The sequence below is a fragment of the Schistocerca piceifrons genome, chromosome 1, assembly GCF_021461385.2.
Source record: "Schistocerca piceifrons isolate TAMUIC-IGC-003096 chromosome 1, iqSchPice1.1, whole genome shotgun sequence".
NCBI lineage: Eukaryota > Metazoa > Arthropoda > Insecta > Orthoptera > Acrididae > Schistocerca > Schistocerca piceifrons.
Genome location: NC_060138.1, coordinates 709,449,409 through 709,473,870, shown reverse-complemented (window position 1 = coordinate 709,473,870; position 24,462 = coordinate 709,449,409). Strand labels below are relative to the sequence as shown.

The window sequence follows — 24,462 nt, the reverse complement described above, 5'->3', positions numbered from 1 at the left end:
CTTGCATATTACTATTTACAGTCTTTTGAAAGTTGAGAGTGAGTAGAGACAGCTCCATTAGAAAACACATAAGTCACAGAGTTCTGGAGACGGAGAACTTTAGAAAGTAGCAGAAGTGGGTAGACTAAAGATAGTAAAAGTAATAGAAAATACTAGATGCAAAGTGCTAAAAAGAGTAATGCTTCACAAACTTTTTGAAGACTTAGACTGAAAATAGAATCAAATGAATGTTTTTAATTAATTAAAGGCTAATTTTAAATTATAATAACTATCTGATTTTAGTAACTTTTTCTCATCACTATTTTCTACGTAAATCACCCATGATGCATCTATTACTACCTTTTGATATAACAGATGAGATAATGTGTCTTCAGGTTATCTGAAATTCACTTCTGTTCACTAAAACCTTACACAATTCAGAATCTACTCAATATAAAAAACTTTGTCATTGATTTTAATTAACTTCGTTCACAAAAAGTTAAATGAAATTCATTTTTCACCTTTGTTTTGTATGGTATGTCGCACTTTGAGAATAAGGTAGAATGATGAGCCTGTATTGTTTATATGAGGACACATTGAACTATTTTGATAATTGGTAACTGATTTTGCATAATTCTACAGACTCAAGTTTGCTGTATCATGGACACCCTGGCCTCACTACATTGATTGATAATCTACGTAGTCAACTACTGAGTGTGGAGCGCAATGCACTTACCCACTCACCGCTGACTGAAAAAAACTGGTAAGATTTAAGAAAAAATAAATCTATTGATAAACTGGATATAGGTGAAGGGTAGGATTTGTAACATCCAGAGCATCACTCGTAGATATTCCATACACTGCTTGTGGATTAAGTGGCACATTTCTTTTTGTTTCGCATATTCTACATGATCAAATGAAGAACCTGAAATAGCTGCAGCTACAGTGTGAATCTGTGCTTGAATGCGATCTTTGTGCCAGCACAAAAAAGACTCTTATTGGTCTTATTTTATAGAATGAACCTTAATGTTACATCAACCCAAAAGACAACATGTACCAAATGATTGCTTACAAAATAAATAATTCTAGGTAAAATGACACTGATTTAGACAGTTCCAGTGACATTGGCACCATAATTAAATTTTTCCCTTGTTTACACAGTGCAGTTAAAAGAATTTCTGATGATGATGATGAGATAATCTGATTAAAATCACTTGATAGTCGACACTTCATGGGTTGGAGCGGGTTTCCTCCAATCAGAATGCTCAACGTCACGACCAAACTGTCTCAACACTTGGTCTGGCTTTCTTTCTTGTTGTGTTTGGATTCCAAATCATGGATCTGGCCCCTGAATTTTGTATTTCACCGTATGTGATAACCATACAGCAAAACACACACACACATACACACACACACATATCAATATTGAAAGAGCAACATTGAGTGCCTATATTTTTATTTTATATTATTTTTTTTTTTTTCACAATTTTCAGTGAACATTTGAAATTGTTCTTTTGAAATTTTAGTAGAACATAGTTTTACTTTCATTATATGAGAGAGTCTTATTACTTTTTGAGTTTCCATTACATCCAGTCTCCCTCTTTGACTGTGTGAATCACGTATTGATGGCACAGAGAAGTAGTCCAGTTGAACTGCGGGTTGGCAGTGTGAATGGAATAACAAAATTTCCGATGTGAAGAAATAGCACACCAGTTGCTTTAAAAAAATTTTTTTTTAACACAACTAGTATGAAGTATGGTAGGGTTGTAGCATAGCGATTAGTGCATGTTTTTTAATGCAACTGCTGTGGTATTTCTTCACATCAGCATTCTGCAAAAACAGGTGCTAAAACTGATGAACAAAAATCTAAATGACAAGATTGGTCTTTGCGGTGGGCAGAGACATGTAAGGGGAAATGCTGACGTTATCGAAACTGAGTGCCACTAACAGAAACTGCAACATTTAACTTCAGCATGCAGTTCTGACACAACTGCTAGTTTGGTGGCGTTTGCAGAAATGATAAAACAGGGAAGTCGAGACCATTGATAGCATAGTAATTATTGTCAGTTATGAACATGCATTGTTTTCCATTCAGTTCTTGCTCTAAGAGGGATAAGCAGACTTAAATATACAACTCTAAAACTGGCAGTATATGTACACTGTGCAGCCAAGGTTTTTTTGGCTGGTACGTTGATATTTTTTCCATCGATATATCGATGATTTTTTTAAATTTATATCGTGGGCTGATTACGATTTTTTTTAAAATACTGATATATTGTATTCCCAATGTTTATAAAAATATCAACAGTCCTAACATATTTCACACACAGAACTAACCAAATCCTACTGGATCCTTTCGCACAAGACACAATTCAGCATCACATATACAGTTATTGTAATCACAGAGATTGGCTTACATTAGAGAAGTTTCACGTAACGTTATGTCAAGGCAAATTTTTGACGGCTACGATTCATCATTGCTACCATAATATGTGTCATAAATGTGCATGGTAGTATTGTAACATAATGTTTAACATATGAAGTTGTCGTGCACAAGGTCGTAGGTTTGAAACTTGTGAAAGCTAGTGAAATTTTTTTATTTCTGAATCTAATCAAAAGGGTTTCATTATTACGTTATTCAGTTAATCCATTTGGATATAAGTTTTTAATTTCTACTACTTCGCTGTACCATTTTGATTATGCTAATTTTCTGTTTACCATCTTTTTGTCTTCCTATCATTATTGTTTTGTTTGGAATCTGCCAGTATCGTGTACAATCTACAACCAAGTACCAAACAGAACTGCTCATCGTCTGGTAAAGCAAGAGTTCATTTAGCCAGAGTAAGGATAGTTTCAGGTAGCCAATGAATGATAATGAGAAATTACAGTTTCTTTTTCAGTGCTAAAACTGGAATTTTTCTGTCTTGAGTTTGCTTGTAGAGGTTAGCTTTAATCACTGTGAACAAAGAGATCATGATTTTAGTTCTGCCACAGATTGTTAACCACTGTTTTCTCAGATACATTGCAAATCATGAGGTTGTGGTTAGGTTAGGACATGAGTTTAAATTCAGAGCTACAATAAGCTTTGTTTGCCGCAGTTTGGTCATTGGCCACATAAAATCTGCTTTCATCAAAGCATCTCTCGTTTCTGTATTACCTCATGGTGGCTGCTTCCAACGTTGCTCTGCGTTACAGATTAACAGCATTTGTGAAGTGACCTGCCATGTTTCTGTGACATTCGTGACTGAGCAGTAGCCAGCAGCCGATGTGGCAACACTGTTGCATCAAGTGACAGATGTCAACTATCAAGTAATTTTAATCAAGCTATATTGTTGAGTCAGTGATAAAATTTTATTGAACCATGGTAGTCTCTACAATACTTTAAATAGCAGGGTATTCGAACCTGACAGAAAAACAATAATGAAGACTTCATCCATCGGAAACCTATTTTTTATACTCCACTTTGGGATAAAAAAAGAGGCAATTGCATCTGAAATGCAGATATAAAATTCTCGTTAGATGTAAAGAGCATATTAGAATAAACTGAAGTATGTTCAGATAAAATTGTTAAATTATCTTAAAAGGATAACCAATAACTAGCAGGATAAGGGGAGGAAGACAACAGCATACTGCCTCCAGTAGGATCATGCACTGTGGTGTTCAGTCTGATGTACATGTTGCCAGAAAGCTTTTTGTGATGGAGTCCTTGCATAAAAATTTCCTGATTCACTTGCCATATTAAATTCAGATAAAATTACAAGCTTTTGCTGATATCCACCATCAGTTTTAGTCCCCGATGAAGATGATGGGGGATGTTATTGAAAGCTTGGAATTATATCTGATTCTCATGCGGCAAGTGAACCGGGAAAATTTTTGTGCAATCCTTGTGTTGATGATAGCTTTACTTTTTCTATAGAATCACGTAAAAATTGTATAATTGCTCTTTAATTCTTAGGTAGATAAAAAAGCTTTCTTGGGCATATCAGATTCAGGATATTGTTCCGTGTGTGCTGTTGTGTTTAATACAATATTAACTTCCAATGCTGTTACTCCTGAACAGTAAAGATTCTCTGCTTTCCTTCTTCCACTCTGTTATATCCTACGGTTTCATATTTTTGAACAACTTTGGGCCCGTACAAACATACATTTAAGCTGTAAAAGAGACAAGGACAGGAAGAGGTGGACATAGAGGGGGCGAAGGAGCAGTATGCAATACATGTGTCAGACACAAAGCAAGTTAAGCCGTAAGGAAAAGGTTAGTATTGAATAAAATTAATATAAATCTCATTGCTACAAAAAGAAAAGTGTTATGGCTAAATTTTGACTGTTTTCTCGCCAGCTTTTACATTGTGTTCTTGGACTTTTGATTGGGTATAGGGTTTGGTATACAACTGGTAATTAATTGGTTCATTAATCAAAATTTGATTTACTCCTAACCAAACAATTGTTACTCAGTGATGCCTATTATTAAGTGATGTGAAATAGTAATATCTTTCACACAGTACAATCTTTGATGGTTAGTCCATATGGAAGTTGTAACTAGCTAATTAGTTATGGGACAGTGTTTGAAACTGTCATTTGGTAACACTACTCTGGTGCCGTCAAATGATACTTTGTTTATAAAATTTGCATTATGTGGGAGTGGTTATGCTGAATTTGATTTTTTATTAATGCCTTCTGATGCCAATAATTACCAAACCACAACTCACTCAGAGAACTGCTTAGTACCAAGAGGTCTCCTCTCTCAAATGTTGAACATGGTGCTACTGACATTTACTGTGTTGTTAGTGGTTCATAATGTTTCTTTGTTCCATGTGCAATTTAATTCATGCATGCCCAGTTTTGTGGGCCTCAAGTCTGATGTCATTTGCTCTTGTTCAGAGTCAAGGAATTGTAAAGTTTCATAAAACCAGTGATGTCACACTTCATGCCCTTTGCAAACCCAGGCATGTCTGCACTGTCCATTATCTGGTAGTGGTAACTGGTCAAACTTCAGCACCTTATAGGCCCCAGGTCATTTGCACGGCCATGTAAGGACTAATTAGTTAGTTACTGTCATGTTCCATTGATCATTTTGCACAATAAATCATCATGATGTGGAACGAGTCATTTTACATTCATATTGCAAATTAATTTGTACATCTATTTGTGCTCTGAACATCACCATATAATTATCCCCCCCCCCCCCCCCCCCCAATCCCCCAAATGAAAACAGGATATACAGATTGAGTTAGCAGTTCCTACCCATTACTTTTACACATTACAAAACAGAAATTTTTCTGCAGAATAGAAGGAGTTCTCAAGGAGAAACTGTTTCAATTTATTTTCAAATTTTATGTTGTTGTCTGTTAGACATTTTATATCACTTGGTAAGGGGTCAAAAATTTTTGTTGCGGTGTTGTGCACCACTTTCTGTGCTAAAGACAACCTTAATGTTGAGTAATGAACGTCATTTTTTCTTCTGGTATTGTAATTATGTACCTTATTGTTCCTGTTGAACTGTAGTGGATTAATTACAACAAACTTCATGAGGGAATAAATATACTTTGAAGCAGTAGTCAGAATGCTAAACTCCTTAAACTGATGTCTACAAAATGATTGCAGGATAACACAACATATTGTTCTCACAGTATGTTTTTGGGCAATGAAGACCTTCTTTCTTAAAGATGAGTTACCCCAGAACATTATTCCATATGACATTACTGAGTGAAGATAAGCAACTGATTTCTCTCTCCCAAAAATTTGCTATGATTCTAAGTGCAAATGTGGCTGAACTAAGTTGTTTTAGGAGTTCCAAAATGTGTTTTCTCCAATTTAAATTCTCATCAATATGGACACCTAAGGATTTTGAAGTTTCCACCCTAGATATTATTTCATCACCATGTGTTACACTTATCACTGGTTCAGTACCCCAACAGGTGCAGAACTGAATATGATGTGTCTTTGTGTGAAATTCAGGGTGAGATCATTGGCAGAAAACCAGTCAATATACTTTTGAGAACTTTGTTCACCATTTCTTCCATTTGCGTATATATATACTGGGAGTGATTACAGTACTGGTGTCATCTGCAAAAAGAACTAATTCTGCTTGTTGTACATTAGATGGTAGATCATTTACATATACTGTATGAGAAACAGTAGTAGACCTAAGATTGAGCCTCGGGGAACCCCATACGCGATTTCTCCCTAGTCAGAATTATGTCCCTGGATTCTGTTGGTTGAATTACTACTAAGTATAACTTTCTGCATTCTTTTGGTTAGATATGGCATGATCCTTTGGTTGGCTATACCATCAATCCCATAAAACTTCAATTTATCTAGGATTATACTACATTTCACACAATCAAATGCCTTGGATAGGTCACAGAAAATACCTGCCAGTGCTATTTTGTTATTTAATGCTTGTAATATCTGGTGTGTGAACATGTAAATGGCATTATCAGTAGAGCAACCCTTCTGAAACCCAAACTGTGATTTTCTGAGGATATTATTGTTGCCAAGGTAAGATACTATTCTAGAATACATCACCTTCTCAAAAATTTGGGAAAATGTCAGCAGTGAAAAAGGTCAGTTGTTACTGACATCTCTCTTATCACCTTTCTTAAAGAGGGGTTTAACAATGGCATATTTTAGTCTCTCTGGAAAAATGCCTTGCGTTAGTGATTCATTACATATTTCGGACAATACCAGACTTATTATATGAGAACAAATCTTTAGTACTCTATTGGAAACACCATCAAAACCAGAAGATCTTTTATTATTGAGAGAATGTATGACCCTCTTAATTTCAGAAGTAGAAGTTGGTGGTACATACACATGATGTAATTTTCTGAGGGTTACTTCTTTAATATATAGCTGTGATCTTTCTCCTGAACTGTTGGTCCCTGTGCTTTCTACTATGTTCAAGAAATGATTATTAAATACATTTTCTACCTGTGACTTGTCATTTATAACCCTTCCACATCCTGCTGAAGGAACTAGCCTAGCGTCACTTTGTAAGCTCTCTCCTCCTATGGTAAAATTTCTTCTTATTGTTGTTTTTCTTTAGCTTTTGTGTGCAAGTTTCTTTCTAAGGTGCATAAAACTAACTTTGGAGAAGACACTTCATGTCCAATTCTAATTAACAACAGGTAGTATGATTCTATTGCTTTTGTGTGGAATGTTGCTCAGCTTAAATACAATTAATAGGTGTACACTACAGAAATTAGCTTCATAAATCAAAGTACCTCTAATATTAGTTTTTATTTTAGTTCAAAATATGAAGTCCCTCTACTGAAAACAATCGCATTTGACAATTACTCATGTAAAACAGTTACAAGATTATAAATTGAAAAATGAAAAAATATTAGCTGTAGATGTTCTTTTAATGTTCACAACTCATGAAATTTGACATTGTAAAGAAAATCTGACTCCACGTTACACAATGAAGCACCAAAAAAACTGGTACAGGTATGCGTATTCAAATACAGAGATATGTAAACAGGCAAAATACGGTGCTGCAGCCAGGAACGCTTATATAAGACAACAAATGTCTGGTGCAATTGTTAGATCAGTTACTGATGCTACAATTGCAAGATATCAAGATTTAAGTGGATTTGAACATGGTGCATAGTTGGCGCACGAGCGATGGGACACAGCATCTCCGAGGTAGTGATCAAGTGAGGATTTTCCCATACAACCATTCGACCATTTCATTAGTGTACTGTGAATATCAGGAATCCGGTAAAACATCAAATCTCTGACATCACTGTGACCGGAGAAAGATCCTGCAAGAAAGGGACCAATGACGACTGAAGAGAATCATTCAGTGTGACAGAAGTGCAACTCTTCCACAAATTGCTGCAGATTTCAATGCTGGGCCATCAGTCAACAAGTGTCAATTTGTGAGCCATCCAATGAAACATCATCAGTATGGGCTTTTGGAGCTGAAGGCCCACTCATGTGCCCTTGTTGACTGAATGACACAAAGCTTTATGCCTCGCCTGCGCTCGTCAACACTGACATTGAACTGTTGATGACTCTAAACATATTGTCTGGTCAGACAAGTCTCAATTCAAATCGTATGAAGCAGACAAATGTGTACGGGAGTGGAGACAACCTCATGGATCCATGGACCTTGTGTATCAGCAGGGGACTGTTTAAGCTGGTAGCTGGTGGAGGCTCTGTAATGGTGTGGGGTGTGTGCAGTTGAAGCACATGGGACCCCTGACACATCTAGATATGACTCTGACAGGCGACATGTAAGTAAGCATCCTGTCTGGTCACCGGCATCCATTCATGTCCATTGTGTATTCTGACAGACTTGGGCAATTTCGGCAGGACAATGTGTCACCCCACACATCCAGAATTGCTACAGAGTGGCTCCAGGAACACTCCCCTGAGTTTAAACACTTCCACTGGCCACTGAACTCCTCAGACATGAACATTATTGAGCTATCTGGGATGCCTTGCTGTGTGCCATTCAGAAGAGATCTCCACCTCCTTGTACTCTTACAGATTTATGGACAGCCCTGCAGGATTCATGGTGTCAGTTCCCTCCAGCACTACTTCAGACATTAGTCGAGTCCATACCATGTCGTGTTGCGGCACTTCTGCGTACTTGCGGGGGCCCTACATGATATTAGCCAGGTGTACCAGTTTCTTTGGCTCTTCAGTGTATTGTGGTAAGAATAATGCCTGGTTAATGAATCTATGCACTGTGTAACTACTGCTGGTTAAAGTTATTTTGTTTGCAGCTTGTTAATCTGTGTTTAATTAACACAAACTTTACCGAAAAATTCAGTGTTTTTGATGTAATTGTCTATCCATCGAAAAGTTCAAAACCAACATTTTCAGGAAATGTACATAAGTTCTCACTGCACTAGCATGCATCTTAGCACCTCCTGAATCCACCAACAGTGTGTGTTTCAGTGCTCCATCCACACTTCATGCACGCATTCACTGTCGTCCTGTATTTCAACAATACTGCACCCTTACTCACAGATCTACAGTCTGATCTAGAACTACAGTTTCACTAGAATAAATGGTACTTTACTGCACAATTGAACATTCTGTGTTGAGACACTACTCTTGGAGGAACCAAAGAAATTGTACCACAAGGAATTCTGTTGTCTGTCATGTTCTTAAGCATTTACACAGATGATCATCCAAGATCCAATACATGCAAGAGTTTCATATATGCATTGACATATGATTTTGAAGAAGCAGAATAGGAGGTGGAAAGAGCTCTGAAAATCTTTTTTGATTCCTATAATAAGAACCAACTGAAGGCACTTAGACAAATAATGCACTTAGTGGCAGTACTATCTTAATACCAAACATAAGGTGACAGCCTGAAACATCTTCGTCTGGAAACTTGTTGGTAGTAATTGGGATGATCAATGCCAGACAGTCTGCATTTCCTCTGTGGCACTGCTTCTTGGCTGGTGAATTTGCCTGCCCATTATAGTTTTAATCCACCTACATGAAAGAAATAGACATAGCTCTTAATGAAGTTGCAAAGCTAATTACTAGATGCTTGAAACCAATTCTTGTTGACAAATTGTACAGTATGGCAGGCAATGCTCCTCCTAACATACTCCGAGATTAGCCCCAAATGCCAAAAGGAAAAAAGTCAAGGAATGTTAGTTTCAACCATTGCATGGACATACTCAATCAAGACCTAGGTTGAAGTCTAAGAAGAGATTTTTACAGTCAGTATCTTCACTAAATACATCATCCAAGAAACTCAGAGAAAAACTATTGGCAGCCAAAGTAAGTCATCTCCAACCAGTAGTAAATCCAGCAGAATGATTCCCAGCTAGACGCAACTTGCACTGGACCACACGGAGATCACTGGACAGGTTATGAGAAGCTGCTGGCAAATCTAAGGACAACCCAGTGAAACAGGACACTTGCAAGAGCCACTGTGTGGAAGTTTGGAGAAGCAGAGACAATGAAACATCAGTGTTTATGTTGCCTTTATTTTTGCAGTGAGAAGAAGTTGTTCAAGGCACAAGAAAATGCTGTACCAGTTGCTCATTTCTGGGTAAAGACTTTTTGATCTCAGTTTTGTATGTGTGCATATGTATAAATTCTTTCTTTCTCCTTACCCAAAATTGTAAATTTACAGAATCCTATGCATATGATCCTTGTCTCAAGTAAATAAGTACTCAAATATCCTAATATTTTCTTAGAGAACAGATTTACACTTAAATGTTTTAAAAGAGTATCAGTAAGGATAACACGTTCTCCTGCAATATGATTTAATTTGGAGAAACTGCAGAAAACTTACAGTGTGTTGATAGACAGTTGTTTAAATTTTGCTCCTCCTGAATACGTGTCCAGTGTCTCAATGACTGCTTGCTTGCTTTATCATAGTGAGATGCTATCAGTAAGATATTCAAAACACAAAACATTTTTTGCCACCTTTGTTTAGATGTGTCATTGCAAAATTTTGTTAAAAATATATGTTGCAACTTACTTTAAAAGCAACTGTCATACAACAGCTGAAATTTCCTTTTCTTTCTGTTGTAGGTTCCAGTATGCATCAAGGATGTGGGATGTAATAAAAAAGAATTCATTCTTTCTGGAATATTACAGGCTCTTGCCATGAAATTCTTGATATAATTTTATTGAAGTTTGGACATGTATATACTTGGCAGTATCTGTATTTCAGGAAGAATTTATGTGATTTATGTTACATGCTGTAATTGTGTTAACAGCAGGTCATATTAAGAGATCATTAAATAATTTTTTACCAATGTGACAACACTATTTATGCTATTTGTTTTCAGTTTTGTAGTACGTAAATAGCTATTATTAACCTAACTAGCAGCATGTACCTGGTTTTGTGTGAGTAGAGTTAAGGGTTACTGTTAAAGAAGAGTATTTTTGGTTGTTATTAAATAAAAGAGTTATTTTTGTTTCATCACATTTACTCTTTTACATTTTCGCTACAACAGTTGCTTTTACACTCAATTATAGCCTGTGCAGGATGCACAGTGACCAATTTTTGTCCAAAGCACTGCCCAAGTTCGTTCATTTATTCAGAAGGGGAGGCTGACAAGTGTTTTCCAACTTTCGCCCATTCAGTGATGACAGAATCAAGGCACATGCCCTGAAATTTTTCTCAAACAATTTTACAGCAACTATTTGATAAAAAAAATCAATTTTGCTTTACCAATAGCTTTATATGTCAGTTTCATGATGATGTGCCCATCATTTTGTTAATGATCATAGTTATTGTGATACTTACATGGAAGATTAGATTAGTTTTTCATTCCATGGATCTGTGCTGAGGAGATCTTCGTGGATGTGGAACATGTAATTTTTCTTTCTTTTTTCTAAAGCTGAAATAACAATACTAATAGTATGAATATATACAATACATCATTTGTTTCTATTAAAAAATTCGTCAATGGAGTAGAAGGAGTAGGCCACTAGTAAGTCTTTCAGGCTCCTTTTAAACTGATCTTTATTTCTAACTAAATTTTTTATGCTTGCTGGCAAATTATTGAAGATGTGTGTTCCTGAGTAGTGGACCCCTTTTTTAACTAAAGTAAGTGCTTTTAAGTCCTTGTGCAGATCATTTTTGTTCCTAGTATTGTATGTATGAACTGAGCTGTTTGTTGGAAAAAGAGATATGTTATTTAGGACAAATTTAATAAAGGAGTAAATATACTGAGAGGCAGTAGTTAGTATACCCAGTTCTTTGAAGAGGTTTCTACAGGACGTCCATGAATTTACTCCACAAATAATACGTATTACACGCTTTTGGACTCTGAAAACTTTTGTTTGACTTGAAGAGTTACCCCAAAATATTATACCATATGACATTATGGAATGAAAGTAGGCAAAGTATGCAAGCTTTTTCATTTTTATGTCGCCTATGTCTGCTAACACTCGAATTGCAAATACAGATTTGTTAAGGCGTTTCTGCAGTTCTGTGGTGTGCTCCTCCCAACTGAATTTATTATCAAGTTGTAATCCCAGGAATTTAAGACTGTCAACCTCTTCTATCTGCTCTTCTTCATACTTCATGCATATGCTGGGTGGAAACCTCTTACAGGAAGTAAGACACCACGTGATATTCGGAAAAGCATACAGTGAAAAATAGAGGTCACTATGATTTTGTGTTTGGTGCTTGTTACATAATATGTTGTTGTGTATGAAATGTAGCTAACATATTGAATTTTTCTTTAGACCACTGTAGAGTTATCTGTCTTGCCAATCTTGAGAAAATTGATTTCATGTAGAACAACTATTTATCATCACGTCATGTCAGCAATAAAGCCAGAGTGAAAATCCACAACATTCCTCATAGTTCATAAACGGCTTCAGATATCAAAATTAGATTTTGGCAAATGATAGCATACAAAGAGGAGAGTATTTTACCATATCATTATTATGTAAAACTTCATTATTACCATGTTATTCCAATAACTACAGAATTTTTTGATGAAAGAATGTAATTTTTAAGGGCCGTCAGTAGCTGGTGAGGATATGGCTTTTCACGAGTTAATGACCCTACTTTTCCTCAGCTCCTCACTTAATAAATCACTGTTTCGGAATTCTCTCCCAATTGTGTCTGCTCAACATGTTAGTGAGGTGAGACTGTATAACCTGTGGTGTGTTTCGCAAAAGAAGCAAATTTTAACATGGCAACCAGAGAAATTTGTAAGTTTTACTCAAAATTCGCCATTCCTGATGCTTCTCTGAAAGTTACAAATGGTTAAGAAGCCAGGCAAAAAAATCACTACATTTTCGGTAGAACCCTTTCAGATATTAATGAAAGGGGAGGTGACAGTAGATTTTTTTAAGTGGTCACCATGCAAGTGTGGGAGTGAAGGGTCCTCACTTAATATTTACAAAAAATGTGAGTGCGGGCTTCAGTTTAGAATAGCGCTTCCCCTCCAGCACTTGGTATTTCCCCTACAATGCCCGCCCATAACACCCACCACTACTGCTCTGCCCACGTGTGCTCTACAGTATGTGCTACTACAGGCCACGACATTCTGCACAGTCAATAACAGCATTGTTGTTGGGAATGGAAATGAATAAATTTTCAGGAGATCCAACTCATGAGCACCTGACATAATTTTGACCATGTGAAAAGCATGATGCCTTCAAGTTGATGCCGCTATATCAGAATGTTTAGCCCTGTGGTCTGTTGATTGTCATACTGTAGGCCAACTTCACTAGAAATTACAGTCATTTAAAACTCAAGGGCAAGTCAATAAAGGTTAAAGGTATTCACAGTATAAATAATGTCTTCTCTTTTTCTTTACTGTTCATTATATTGGGCTCAACGATATTATTCTGTAGATTTTTGTTGCAGGGTCTAATTCTTTGCACAAATTTGGTGAGTTCAAATTCTTCAATGAAATGACCAGCAAGCCAGTCTTCAGTTTAAGACAGTGCAGTGACATTTCAAGCTGCACAAACTCAATGAATTCAAAAATTTAGTAGAAAAAGTTTCACTTTGGTTTTCCCCAGTCAAAATGCAAATTTTTTCATCAGCATGGCCTTGGGACTGTCTCATTAATGTCATTGATCATGTTATTTTTAGTCACTAGAAAAGCCTTCACATAGCCATTCTGAGTTGGTGTAATTTTTGGCATTTTGGGTGTTTCAACAATTCGTCAGTTCAATTCAGCCACATATTTTATCCACTGGGTTGGTGGAGAAATTTTTGGCAAATATTAGTGTTGTTTTGGCACCTAAGATTTGTGCTGTCATATTTGTAATTAGTTTGACTTCATCACATGCTGTCAGATAGTCAAGGGTTATGATTAGTTGCTCATTATCCCAGAAAAGCAGCCAGTATTTGATGAAAGTTGCCCAGTTATATTAGTAAGGAGCCTCACGTTAGACTCAAATGCACTCGTAAGTATTGGGGCATTTTATTTGACACTTCAAAGGATTTTCTGTGGTCCATTGTGGATTTGTTCCATACAATGACATTGTACTGTTTTAATATTGCCACATGTTGAATATCATTCAGGTGGTTTAGTGATTATAGTCACTGGCTGGTGATGTGCAGATCATGAGTTCTGTTGCTGCCTCTTGCAATTATTTATCATTCAAGATTTGTAATTTGATGAAGGTTCTGGGACTTATTATCATTCTATACATATAAATAGGAGCACTCTGCTACAGCAAGCAGTTCAGTTACATATGTACTTGGTAGATATGTGCTTTATAAACATCATGTAAAAGAAAAGTGTTAGAGCTTGATGGCAAACCTGCATTGGCTCCAATAGGACTGAGTGAAAGAAGTCACCTTCATGTACAAGAATCTTAATGCAAACAATACATTCCTCCTACAGCCAAAATTGTGAAGATACCATTGGATACAAAAGGATCAGTGAGTCAGATGCTCATAAGACACTTAACAGTGTTTAGAGCCTAAAGCAATTTGACCATGTCGCTAAACACAACTTTTGGGATTTCATTATGCACCTCATCATAGTCTATTTTTACTTGGACAGTACAGCACAACAGTTGTTTGAGAATAATGAAGGAAAGCTCAAGAGCTGCAACAAATTTGAAGTGAAAAATTAAGGAAGCACTTGCCAGAACCAGAAACATGTCTGCATAGCCAAAGAACAACTGAAGAACAGGGCCCAACATTAGAGGGAGACAAGAGTCATGAATACATAGTGTAGGTTGTGTGAACATCCTTAAAATTTGACAATTCAGTGACAAATTATCCATTTTTATTCAATGCTAAAATAATACTGTATAGTAGGAAAGTTCTGTTGGAATGTAAATGATTTAGGAGGAAAGGAGATTGCTCACCAAATAGCAGAAGTGTTGAGTCATTGACAGGCGCACACACAAAAGAAAAAGGAAACTTGCTAGCTTTTGGAATAGATCCTTTGTCGACCTAGAGTACAAATTTGTACTCTACATCTACATCTACATCTACATTTATACTCCGCAGGCCACCCAACGGTGTGTGGCGGAGGGCACTTTACGTGCCACTGTCATCACCTCCATTTCCTGTTCCAGTCGCGTATGGTGCGCGGGAAGAACGACTGTCTGAAAGCCTCCGTGCATGCTCTAATCTCCCTAATTTTGCATTCGTGGTCTCCTCGGGAGGTATAAGTAGAGGGAAGCAATATATTCGATACCTCATCCAGAAACGCACCCTCTCGAAACCTGGCGAGCAAGCTACAACGCGATGCAGAGCGCCTCCCTTGCAGAGTCTGCCACTTGAGTTCATTAAACATCTCCGTAACGCTATCGCGGTTACCAAATAACCCTGTGACGAAACGCGCTGCTCTTCTTTGGATCTTCTCTATCTCCTCCGTCAACCCGATCTGGTACGGATTCCACACTGATGAGCAATACTCAAGTATAGGTCGAACGAGTGTTTTGTAAGCAGCCTCCTTTGTTGATGGACTACATTTTCTAAGGACTCTCCCAATGAATCTAAACCTGGTACCCGCCTTACCAACAATTAATTTTATATGATCATTACACTTCAAATCGTTCTGCACGCATACTCCCAGATATTTTACAGAAGTAACTGCTATCAGTGTTTGTTCCGCTATCATATAATCATACAATAAAGGATCCTTCTTTCTATGTATTCGCAATACATTACATTTGTCTATGTTAAGGGTCAGTTGCCACTCCCTGCACCAAGTGCCTATCCGCTGCAGATCTTCCTGCATTTCGCTGCAATTTTCTAATGCTGCAACTTCTCTGTATACTACAGCATCATCCGCGAAAAGCCGTATGGGACTTCCGACGCTATCTACTAGGTCATTTATATATATTGTGAAAAGCAATGGTCCCATAACACTCCCCTGTGGCACGCCAGAGGTTACTTTAACGTCTGTAGACGTCTCTCCATTTAGAACAACATGCTGTGTTCTGTTTGCTAAAAACTCTTCAATCCAGCCACACAGCTGGTCTGATATTCCGTAGGCTCTTACTTTGTTTATCAGGCGACAGTGCGGAACTGTATCGAATGCCTTCCGGAAGTCAAGAAAAATAGCATCTACCTGGGAGCCTGTATCTAATATTTTCTGGGTCTCATGAACAAATAAAGCGAGTTGGGTCTCACACGATCGCTGTTTCCGGAATCCATGTTGATTCCTACATAGTAGATTCTGGGTTTCCAAAAACGACATGATACTCGAGCAAAAAACATGTTCTAAAATTCTACAACAGATCGACATCAGAGATATAGGTCTATAGTTTTGCGCATCTGCTCGACGACCCTTCTTGAAGACTGGGACTACCTGTGCTCTTTTCCAATCATTTGGAACCTTCCGTTCCTCTAGAGACTTGCGGTACACGGCTGTTAGAAGGGGGGCAAGTTCTTTCACGTACTCTGTGTAGAATCGAATTGGTATCCCGTCAGGTCCAGTGGACTTTCCTCTGTTGAGTGATTCCAGTTGCTTTTCTATTCCTCTAGCTTGACAAATGATTTATTCCAAAAGCTAGCAAATTTTCTTTCCATTTTTTGTGTGCCTGTTGACTATTCAATATGTCTGCTATTTGGTGAGCTATCTCCTTTTCCTTCTCATATATGGCAAAAGTATTTAATATTGCAGAACATGTGACCTTCCATTTTTATCACTTTTCATCCTGCAACTGCATTAGTGAATGTGCCAGTTTTGGAACTTCCTTGCAGATTAAAACTGTGTGCCAGACCGGAACTCCAACCTGGGGCCTTTGCCTTTCACAGACGAGTGCTCTATTGACTGAGCTGTAGAAAGGATATTGCAGAAACACAGCTTAGCCACTGTCTAGCAGACTGTTTCCAGAATGAATTTTCTATTTGCAAGTGAAGTAAGAGTAGAGCACTTTTCCACAAAAGGCAAAAGGTCCAGATCCAGATCCCAGTCTGGCAAACAGTTTTAATTTGCCAGTACACACTCCACTACAGAGGCATAATTCATTCTGGGAGCAATCCTATAGGCTGTGGCTAAGCCAGGTCTGCGCAATATCATTTCTGCCAGGAGTGCTAGTCCTGCATGATATGTAGGAGAACTTCTGTGAAGTTTGGAAGGTGTGAGATGAGGTACTGGTACAAATGAGCTGTGAGGATGGGTCATGAGTCTTGCCTGGATACCTCAGTCAGTAGAGCACTTGTCTGTGAAAGATAAAGGTCCCAGGTTGGATTCATGGTCTGGTACGCGGTTTTGGAAAGTTTCAAATCAGCATAGACTATGATGTAGAGCAAAAATTTGGGTGTCTTGTTTTGTTGGCACTCTGATGAGGACAGTCCCAGTGATCTTTCATATAAAATGACTGCGATATGTAGGTTTGCTTAATTCACAGAATGACAATTATAACAATCTGGTTTTCCAAACAATTCTTTTACATTCTTCACATTTGTTGCAATGTCCACTGTGTGTTTTGCAGGTGACATGTAGTGCAAAATATTTTTCTTTGGAGGAGACACTGGAATATAACTGTTTCTTTTGGCTCATTTTACATCTACATTTATATTCCAAAAGTCATATTATCATGTGTGGTGGAGGGTTCTTTGTGTATCACCATCAGTACACATCCCCCCCCCCTCCCCCTCCAATTTTTCCCTGTTCCAGTCTTGAGTGGTCTGCAGAAAGAATGACTGTTTGCAAGCAATCCTGAATCTCTCTAATTTTACCTTAATGGTTTTTCCACAAAATATATGTAGGAAGAAACAATATATCAGTTGAGGCTTCAAGATATGTATGGTCTCTGAATTTTAACAGTAAACCATGCCATGCTACAGAATGAAATTTTTTGAGCATCTGCCACTGGAGTTGGCTGAGCTCCTCCATAGTGCTTTTGATTAACTGGTAATGAAACAGGGTGCTCTTCTTAACATGTTTTCTATTTCTTCTATTAATCCTATACTGTAAAGATCCCAGACTGACAAGCAGTACTCAAATATTGATATTGGTTGAATGAGATTGGTTGTACTACACTTCCTGAGGGTTCTTCTAGGGAATCTCAGTTTGGAGTCTATGTTAACTGCAGTTAGTTTTATGTGGTCATTCCACTTTAAGTAGTTCCTGTTGCAGACTCACAGGTATTTAATAGATCTGACTGCTTCTAATTTTTTTTAGAAGTTGTTTATGTTGAGAGCCACCTGTCAATCCTTCACTAACTGTTTTTATCTATTTACTGATTTAACATGACCAAAATATCTGCCAGATTTGTAGACAGAATTTTACTTTAGAATTTTTTTAGCTCTTGTTATGCTATTATTGACTTCATTCAGTTTTTGTTTGTCTATGATGCACTGACTATGTTTGAATTTGCAATGAAGCTCTCTTTGATATTGTAGCAGATTTATGTTATGGCTGTTAAACTATGGCTCCTCAATTGCGTCCATTTATGCTCAAAATTTTCAGTCTTGAAGATAAAAATCTCATTTTGCCTGCTTAGATAATCTGAAATCAGTTTCTTCTCAAGCTTGGTAAGCAGAAATATCTTCTTACCTTTCTTCACATTTCTATTTACAGTAATATTCAGTGATGCTATAACAGCCCTACAATTACTGATTCCTTGTTCTCCATTAACCCTTTGACTCCCTAGACATGCTCATTTTGCCTGCTTAGATAATCTGAAATCAGTTTCTTCTCAAGCTTGGTAAGCAGAAATATCTTCTTACCTTTCTTCACATTTCTATTTACAGTAATATTCAGTGATGCTATAACAGCCCTACAATTACTGATTCCTTGTTCTCCATTAACCCTTTGACTCCCTAGACATGTTAACATGCACTGCTGCTCCTGTCCCAGGTGCTCTGGATGTGATTATGCATGCATTTACTCCGTCAGATGCTCTAAAAATGTTTGTGTGCGCTCTCTTGCTGGTGCTTTTGTGCTCCTGAAGTCTGAAGATGGGTTAATGCTTGGGTCTGTGTGTGTTCCGGACACGTTAATGCACGAATCACATATGGGCAGGAAGAGCAGCCACCTTGAGTGCTTGATAACTTTCCAACATTTAGCCTTTCTGCATGTGCTGCTGTGATTTTATGGCCTGCCATTTTTCACCTTCATTTTTGAATGAGAAAATGACACTTTTTCGTGGCTGTACAGAGAGGGAAATCACAGATATTCTAACAAGAAGTGACAATGACAACGAACTCTATGATAGTTATGACTCTTCAACAGAATCTCGAAGAAACAGTCCTCAGGCAAGTACATCTGGTGCAACACCTACCTCTGTCTGTACAAGTGATGAAAATTCTTCAGAATTCGAAGTCTGTAAGGGTGAGAATGAGTTAATTGTTTGGTGAAAGACCATGCTTTAGTGACACATTTGACTGGAAGAAAAGTTATTTTCACCCATTTGTGCATGCATCACGTCTCAGCTCCACGACGCAAGTGTGGATTAGGTCAGAATTCCAGTATTCTGCCATTTTTGTTAATATTTTTAACAAAAAGCCTGATGAGCTCTAATGCAGATGAAACAAACAGATTTTATTTATACACTGTGGCAAATATGCCAGAATCAGAGCATTCTCATGTGTCAAGTTAGAAAGAAATGGGATCAGAGGAACTCTTTCTCCTCCTTGCTATTTATCTGCTCATGGCTCATGTGAGAAAGCTGAAAATTAGGTACTATTGGCCCATGGACACTGCCTTGAACACACCAGTTTTCAGCAAAGTTATGTCCATAGACTGTTTTCTTTTAATTTTGAGAGTACTTCATTTTAGTGACATCTCTGCCAGCAATGAAGGAGACAGATTATTCAAAATTAGAAACTTTGTGGGTGAAGTTTTCACAGCATTCCAGAGTGCATTTCATCCACATGAAAAACACTGCATTTGGCTTCCACAATTTGGGGAAAATTGGCAACACCCATGAACCCGTAATTGAAATGAGGACACACTGTTTATGTTGACAATTGGTATTCAAGCCCAGACCTGTTCCTCTGGTTTCATAACAATATGTGATACTGTTTTCAGGGATATGCACAACAAGCCAAAATTACAAGATGACCTGAAAGAAGGAGAAACCCAGTTTGTGTCTGCTGATATAATGCTTGCTGTAAAGTGTTGTGACAGGAGGGAAGGGTGGATGTTGAAATCTGTAACACCGCAGAAATGTATTAGACTGCAAAGACTGATAGAAGTACTGGTGAAAGAATTAAGAAACCTCAACGTATTGTCGTTATAACTCGAGTATGGGACAGTTGACCCTCGTGACGTGCTACTGAGTTCAGTCAAATCAGTGTGGATGACTGTGAAGCTATATAAAAAGTTTTCTTTTTCACTTAGTCAGCATGTGCATTTTAAATGCTCATGCTCTCCACCGAGTAGTAACAAGGCAACAAAGTAGAGTTTCATCTGTCTCTGATAGAGAAATTCTTGAAGCTTATGCCACAGAATAGTGAAAAGTTGGCAGAGGAAGGTGCTTTGAGGTTGAGGGCATTACTTTGAGGCATTATCCAATTATAGTACAGTGATAGGTCTCTAAAACTATATGAAAAAGAAAAACAAATAAACAAAAATTTGTTTTTAACTTCGTCTGTGCCAGTCAAAAGCTGGATCTGAATGATGAATGAAAAATATAGACAGAAGGTGTGAAAGGTACTCAAACACGTAGAGATCCTGACTCTGAAACTTCTCTCCAGATGAATTACTGCACTCACTGATTTCAGGTGGTATAATATCTATTTAGTACGAGAAGTAGAAAAATTAAAAGTATATCATTTATTCCATGAATGAAAGAAAATTATATTTAATCACCTATTGCCAGAATGCAACTATTATTGAGACACCAAAGAAAGCTAATCGGAAACTTTAATAACCTGGTTTTGGAGGTTGCGTAGAGAAATTTTATTGCATTCATGTTCTTGAAATGCTAGGGGAAACTTCCAAAGAGTTCTCCAGTACACAAAATTCTGCTTGCAGAAGAGCTTATTGTACCAGACCAGGAAAGTTTTTTATGCCTCTACAGCATTTATTTCACAGCTTCTAGTAAAGAAAATTTAAGACTTAAATTTAAGACTTATGCACCACTGCATCAGATGTCAATTGCAAGCAGATATCCGTTTCTGATGCACAAAAAGTAAATAGAAATTTACTCCCGATCCCTCATGCCTGAGAAAAAAATTTGACGTTCATGATTTTATTGAAACATTTCAACATATTTTAAAGGTGCTAAAGAATTCATATGGCAGTGCTTTCTTTGATATCTCTAACTGCACTCTGTGGGTCTTTTGTCAGTCAAACACAAGTAAAATGTGCTCCTATTGGCTTTGAAGCAGTGTGATACAGGAGTTATTATGTAAGAAATTTCGTGTGCTTTCCTGAAACACTGCCATGCTCCTCTTCTAGTTTGTTCCTTTATGATAGTAATGTGTGACTGGATTATTTTTTCTCCTGGATGTATTCTGTGTATGTTCCATTTCAGTTAAAAGAAAGAAGATGGTAGAATAGGCAACACAGATTACTGAAAACTAATGCACACAATTACCTGCACTGGTATTTGAACCACCGCCCACAACAAAAGCAAGGCATCATAAACACATTGGCAATAAAGCAAGGAACATCTGTGAACCAGAGCTGCTGCAGAATTGAAACTCTCACCAATGCATTGCTCAAGAATGGTTATTCATCCACTGAGGTAAATAGAGTGTTAAGGTCTCTGCACAAAAATCATAGTGATGCACAAGCACCTGTGAAATCCAAAGTTCTCCTGCCTTTCAGTTAAGGATGTTACCGAATGCATAGAAAAAATCCAAACACTGCAGTAATCTACAAACCCACACAGAAGATACAAGATCACCTAAAATTGGCCAAAGATGCATGCAAACTGCTGGAAAAAGCAGGGATTTATAGGATTCCATGTGGTTGCAGGGAGGTGTATGTGGGTACTACAAAAAGACGAGACAAAAACAACTAGTAGAGCACAAGGGCATTGCAGTAGGGGGGAGGTTGACGAATCAGCTGTCGTGAAATGTGCCTTGCAACCAGGAGACCACCACATTCATTTTGATAGGATTCAAATACTGCCAGCCACAGGCAGATACTAGGAAAGGCTATATGGAGAGGCCATAGAGACTGTGAAACACACCGGGAATTTCAGTTGGCAGGAAGGGGTCGTGAAACTGAATGACATTTGGATCCTGGTGCTGAAAAAGATGTGTACAGTCTTCCACCCTGGGATGATAGCATCAGTGGACAACAGCAAATGACAACAGCCAATGCACTTGGGTATCCAAAATGTGATGTCATGCCACTATGCAGAAGCTGCAACTGGTAATGAGACAGGATGTGAATTGAACATTCAGAGATGCTAAGATCCCCCTTGAGCATGTGCCCCACAGGTTGGGACAAAACATTGGGTTTAAATTCAAAATCCATTTGACCAAAGCATAATAGCATGGAACATTTTATTAAGTGTGACATTTCTGGCTGTGAAAGTTTACATTTTACAAGTATATTACAGCTTTTATAAACAAAGTGTTGTTTTTGGGTTTTAGCTATTGAACGAAGCAGTTACATGCACTGAGTACATGACGTGCTCTGTTAGATGTGAAAATATGTAAAATTTTACGGGACAGGAGACATGTCAGATGAACTGCTTTTGATATGGCTAGAGAAACCACTAGATGAGAATATCCACATAGAGGGCATGTCTTCAGAAACTGATGCACAGTCAGCCTGAAGGGATCGACACAGCAACGGAGCAGTCTGAAAGTGATACTGAAACAATATTTATAGTTGCTCCAGCTTCTGCAGATCGTGATAAGTACCAAGGTTGGGACAGAAATGCAACATAGTTCAAGCATTCAGCCTCTCCAGCAAAAACCACTTTTCAGAATATTGTGACATAGGATCCAAGAGCAAAGGGGGAAGACAAAAGTTGTAAAACGGTTTTGGATTGCTGCCAACTACTTTTTTACAGACAGTGTACTTGACTGAATAGACAGAATGGCAGCAGCTTATTCATGAATTGCTTGAGATTGGCCAGATCGAGTTTTTGAAGAATTATCTGCTTTCCCTGGTGTTTTATAACTCGCAGATATAAAAAAGTCTCAGTACTGATGAACCAGGGGCCACTGATGAGACTCCACCAGACTTCTCTATTCTGTCAACAAGCAAACAGATGTTTGATACTCTTCTCCAAGTTGTTTGATTTGATGACAAGTCTACGAGGGTGCAGAAGAAGGAAGCAGTTAATATGGCACCAATTAAATATTCTGTAATGGTAAGAGAGGTAGGCTCTCTGGGTCTGGGCTGGTTTCTCCATTGAAGATGGAGGCTGTGGACACAGTAGAGGTGGGACCTGGTGAAGATGCAACAACTCTTTATTAGTTATTTACTAATTCATACAGTTCAGACATTCCTCTGATTGTGCTCCATTCTCTGGCAGGGCCCAGAGTTCCCTCATAATATTCGGGTATCGTAGCTGCAGATGTTGATGTAAGTGCTGGCAGTGTGCACATGCTGCTTGGGAGACACAGCACTGCACTGCCGTTAGTATGTGAGGCAAGTTGAGGTGGCAGGGTGTGGCTGTACTGTGGTCATGTGCGGCCACCAGGTCTCCAGTGCAGAAGGTCACATCGTGCCAATGACATGGCAATGGCATTGCCCAGAACTGAGTCTCGACTAACAAATGAGCAGGGATGGCCAGATTGTGTGGTGTTGCCTGCCTGGGCTGGGCAGATAGGCAGAGGTCCCTCTTTCGTGGTCCAATGGCAGCAGAGTTCACAGCTGACTGACATATGGCAGGCGCCGGATGTGGCCCTGCCATGCTTAAAAGTTGCATACCTGGCTGGGCTAGTGTTAAAATGATAGTTTCCACTGCTGAATTAGTGGGAGGGCTGCATTTGTGGGCCACTGCGAACCGTCTGAAACAGGGCAGTGACCTGAGTCTGATGTAATCATCAATGACGTGCAAGTCAATTGAGCGAGTGGCTTCTCGAAGGCTAGCCCCAGGGCACTGACACGCACATTCGCCTATTAGTTATGTCACATTCAAGTATAACTCAACATACACAAACAATATGACCCACTATTCAGTGCTAACATTTAAAAAATCACACTCTTCATGACCTGTACACTTCTCTTTCAGTTAAGCTATACTGTTTCTTTATCACTGTGACCTAGCAAATAATGAAATCTAACCTAGTTGGAAGAGAAGTGAGCTATGCAAACAGTGATTTGTGCACTGCACTATTGCTTATTGATACTGACCTGTGTGAACTCTGTGATTTGCACACTGTCTTTTTGCTCCAAATTTCTTACAACTCAGCAATTCAGAAAAGTTTATTTACAACAGTACAGGATCCATGGTAACATTGCTTTAGTTGCAGCCTCAAGACATCATGACTTCGGAATCTATCCAAATGGGTTCCTCACAATACATCAATAAATGTATGTAATACTCCATGATACTTAGAATTCTAACTTCTCATTTTTTCAATAAAACTCCAATACTTCACAATAAAACTTAGTAGCTCTACAAACAGATACCTCTCATTCTGAGAGAAAACAGCTAATCCAGTGGTCTCGCTTCTAGAGCTCTCTGATA

At 38.1% G+C, this 24,462-nt stretch overlaps 1 protein-coding gene across 3 annotated transcripts in view; it reads left to right on the top strand.

Annotated features, from left to right (window-relative positions):
* The window catches only part of LOC124787729 (nonsense-mediated mRNA decay factor SMG9), a 109,379-nt gene extending 98,486 nt beyond the window's left edge, over positions 1-10,893 (top strand). For all 3 annotated transcript variants that reach the window (XM_047254590.1, XM_047254581.1, XM_047254599.1), the window contains exons 8-9: positions 622-742; positions 10,495-10,893. In XM_047254590.1, coding sequence (XP_047110546.1) covers positions 622-742; positions 10,495-10,573 — 200 coding nt within the window. In that variant the 3' untranslated portion in view covers positions 10,574-10,893. The remainder of the gene's footprint in view (positions 1-621; positions 743-10,494) is intronic.
* Positions 10,894-24,462: the final 13,569 nt, after the last annotated feature.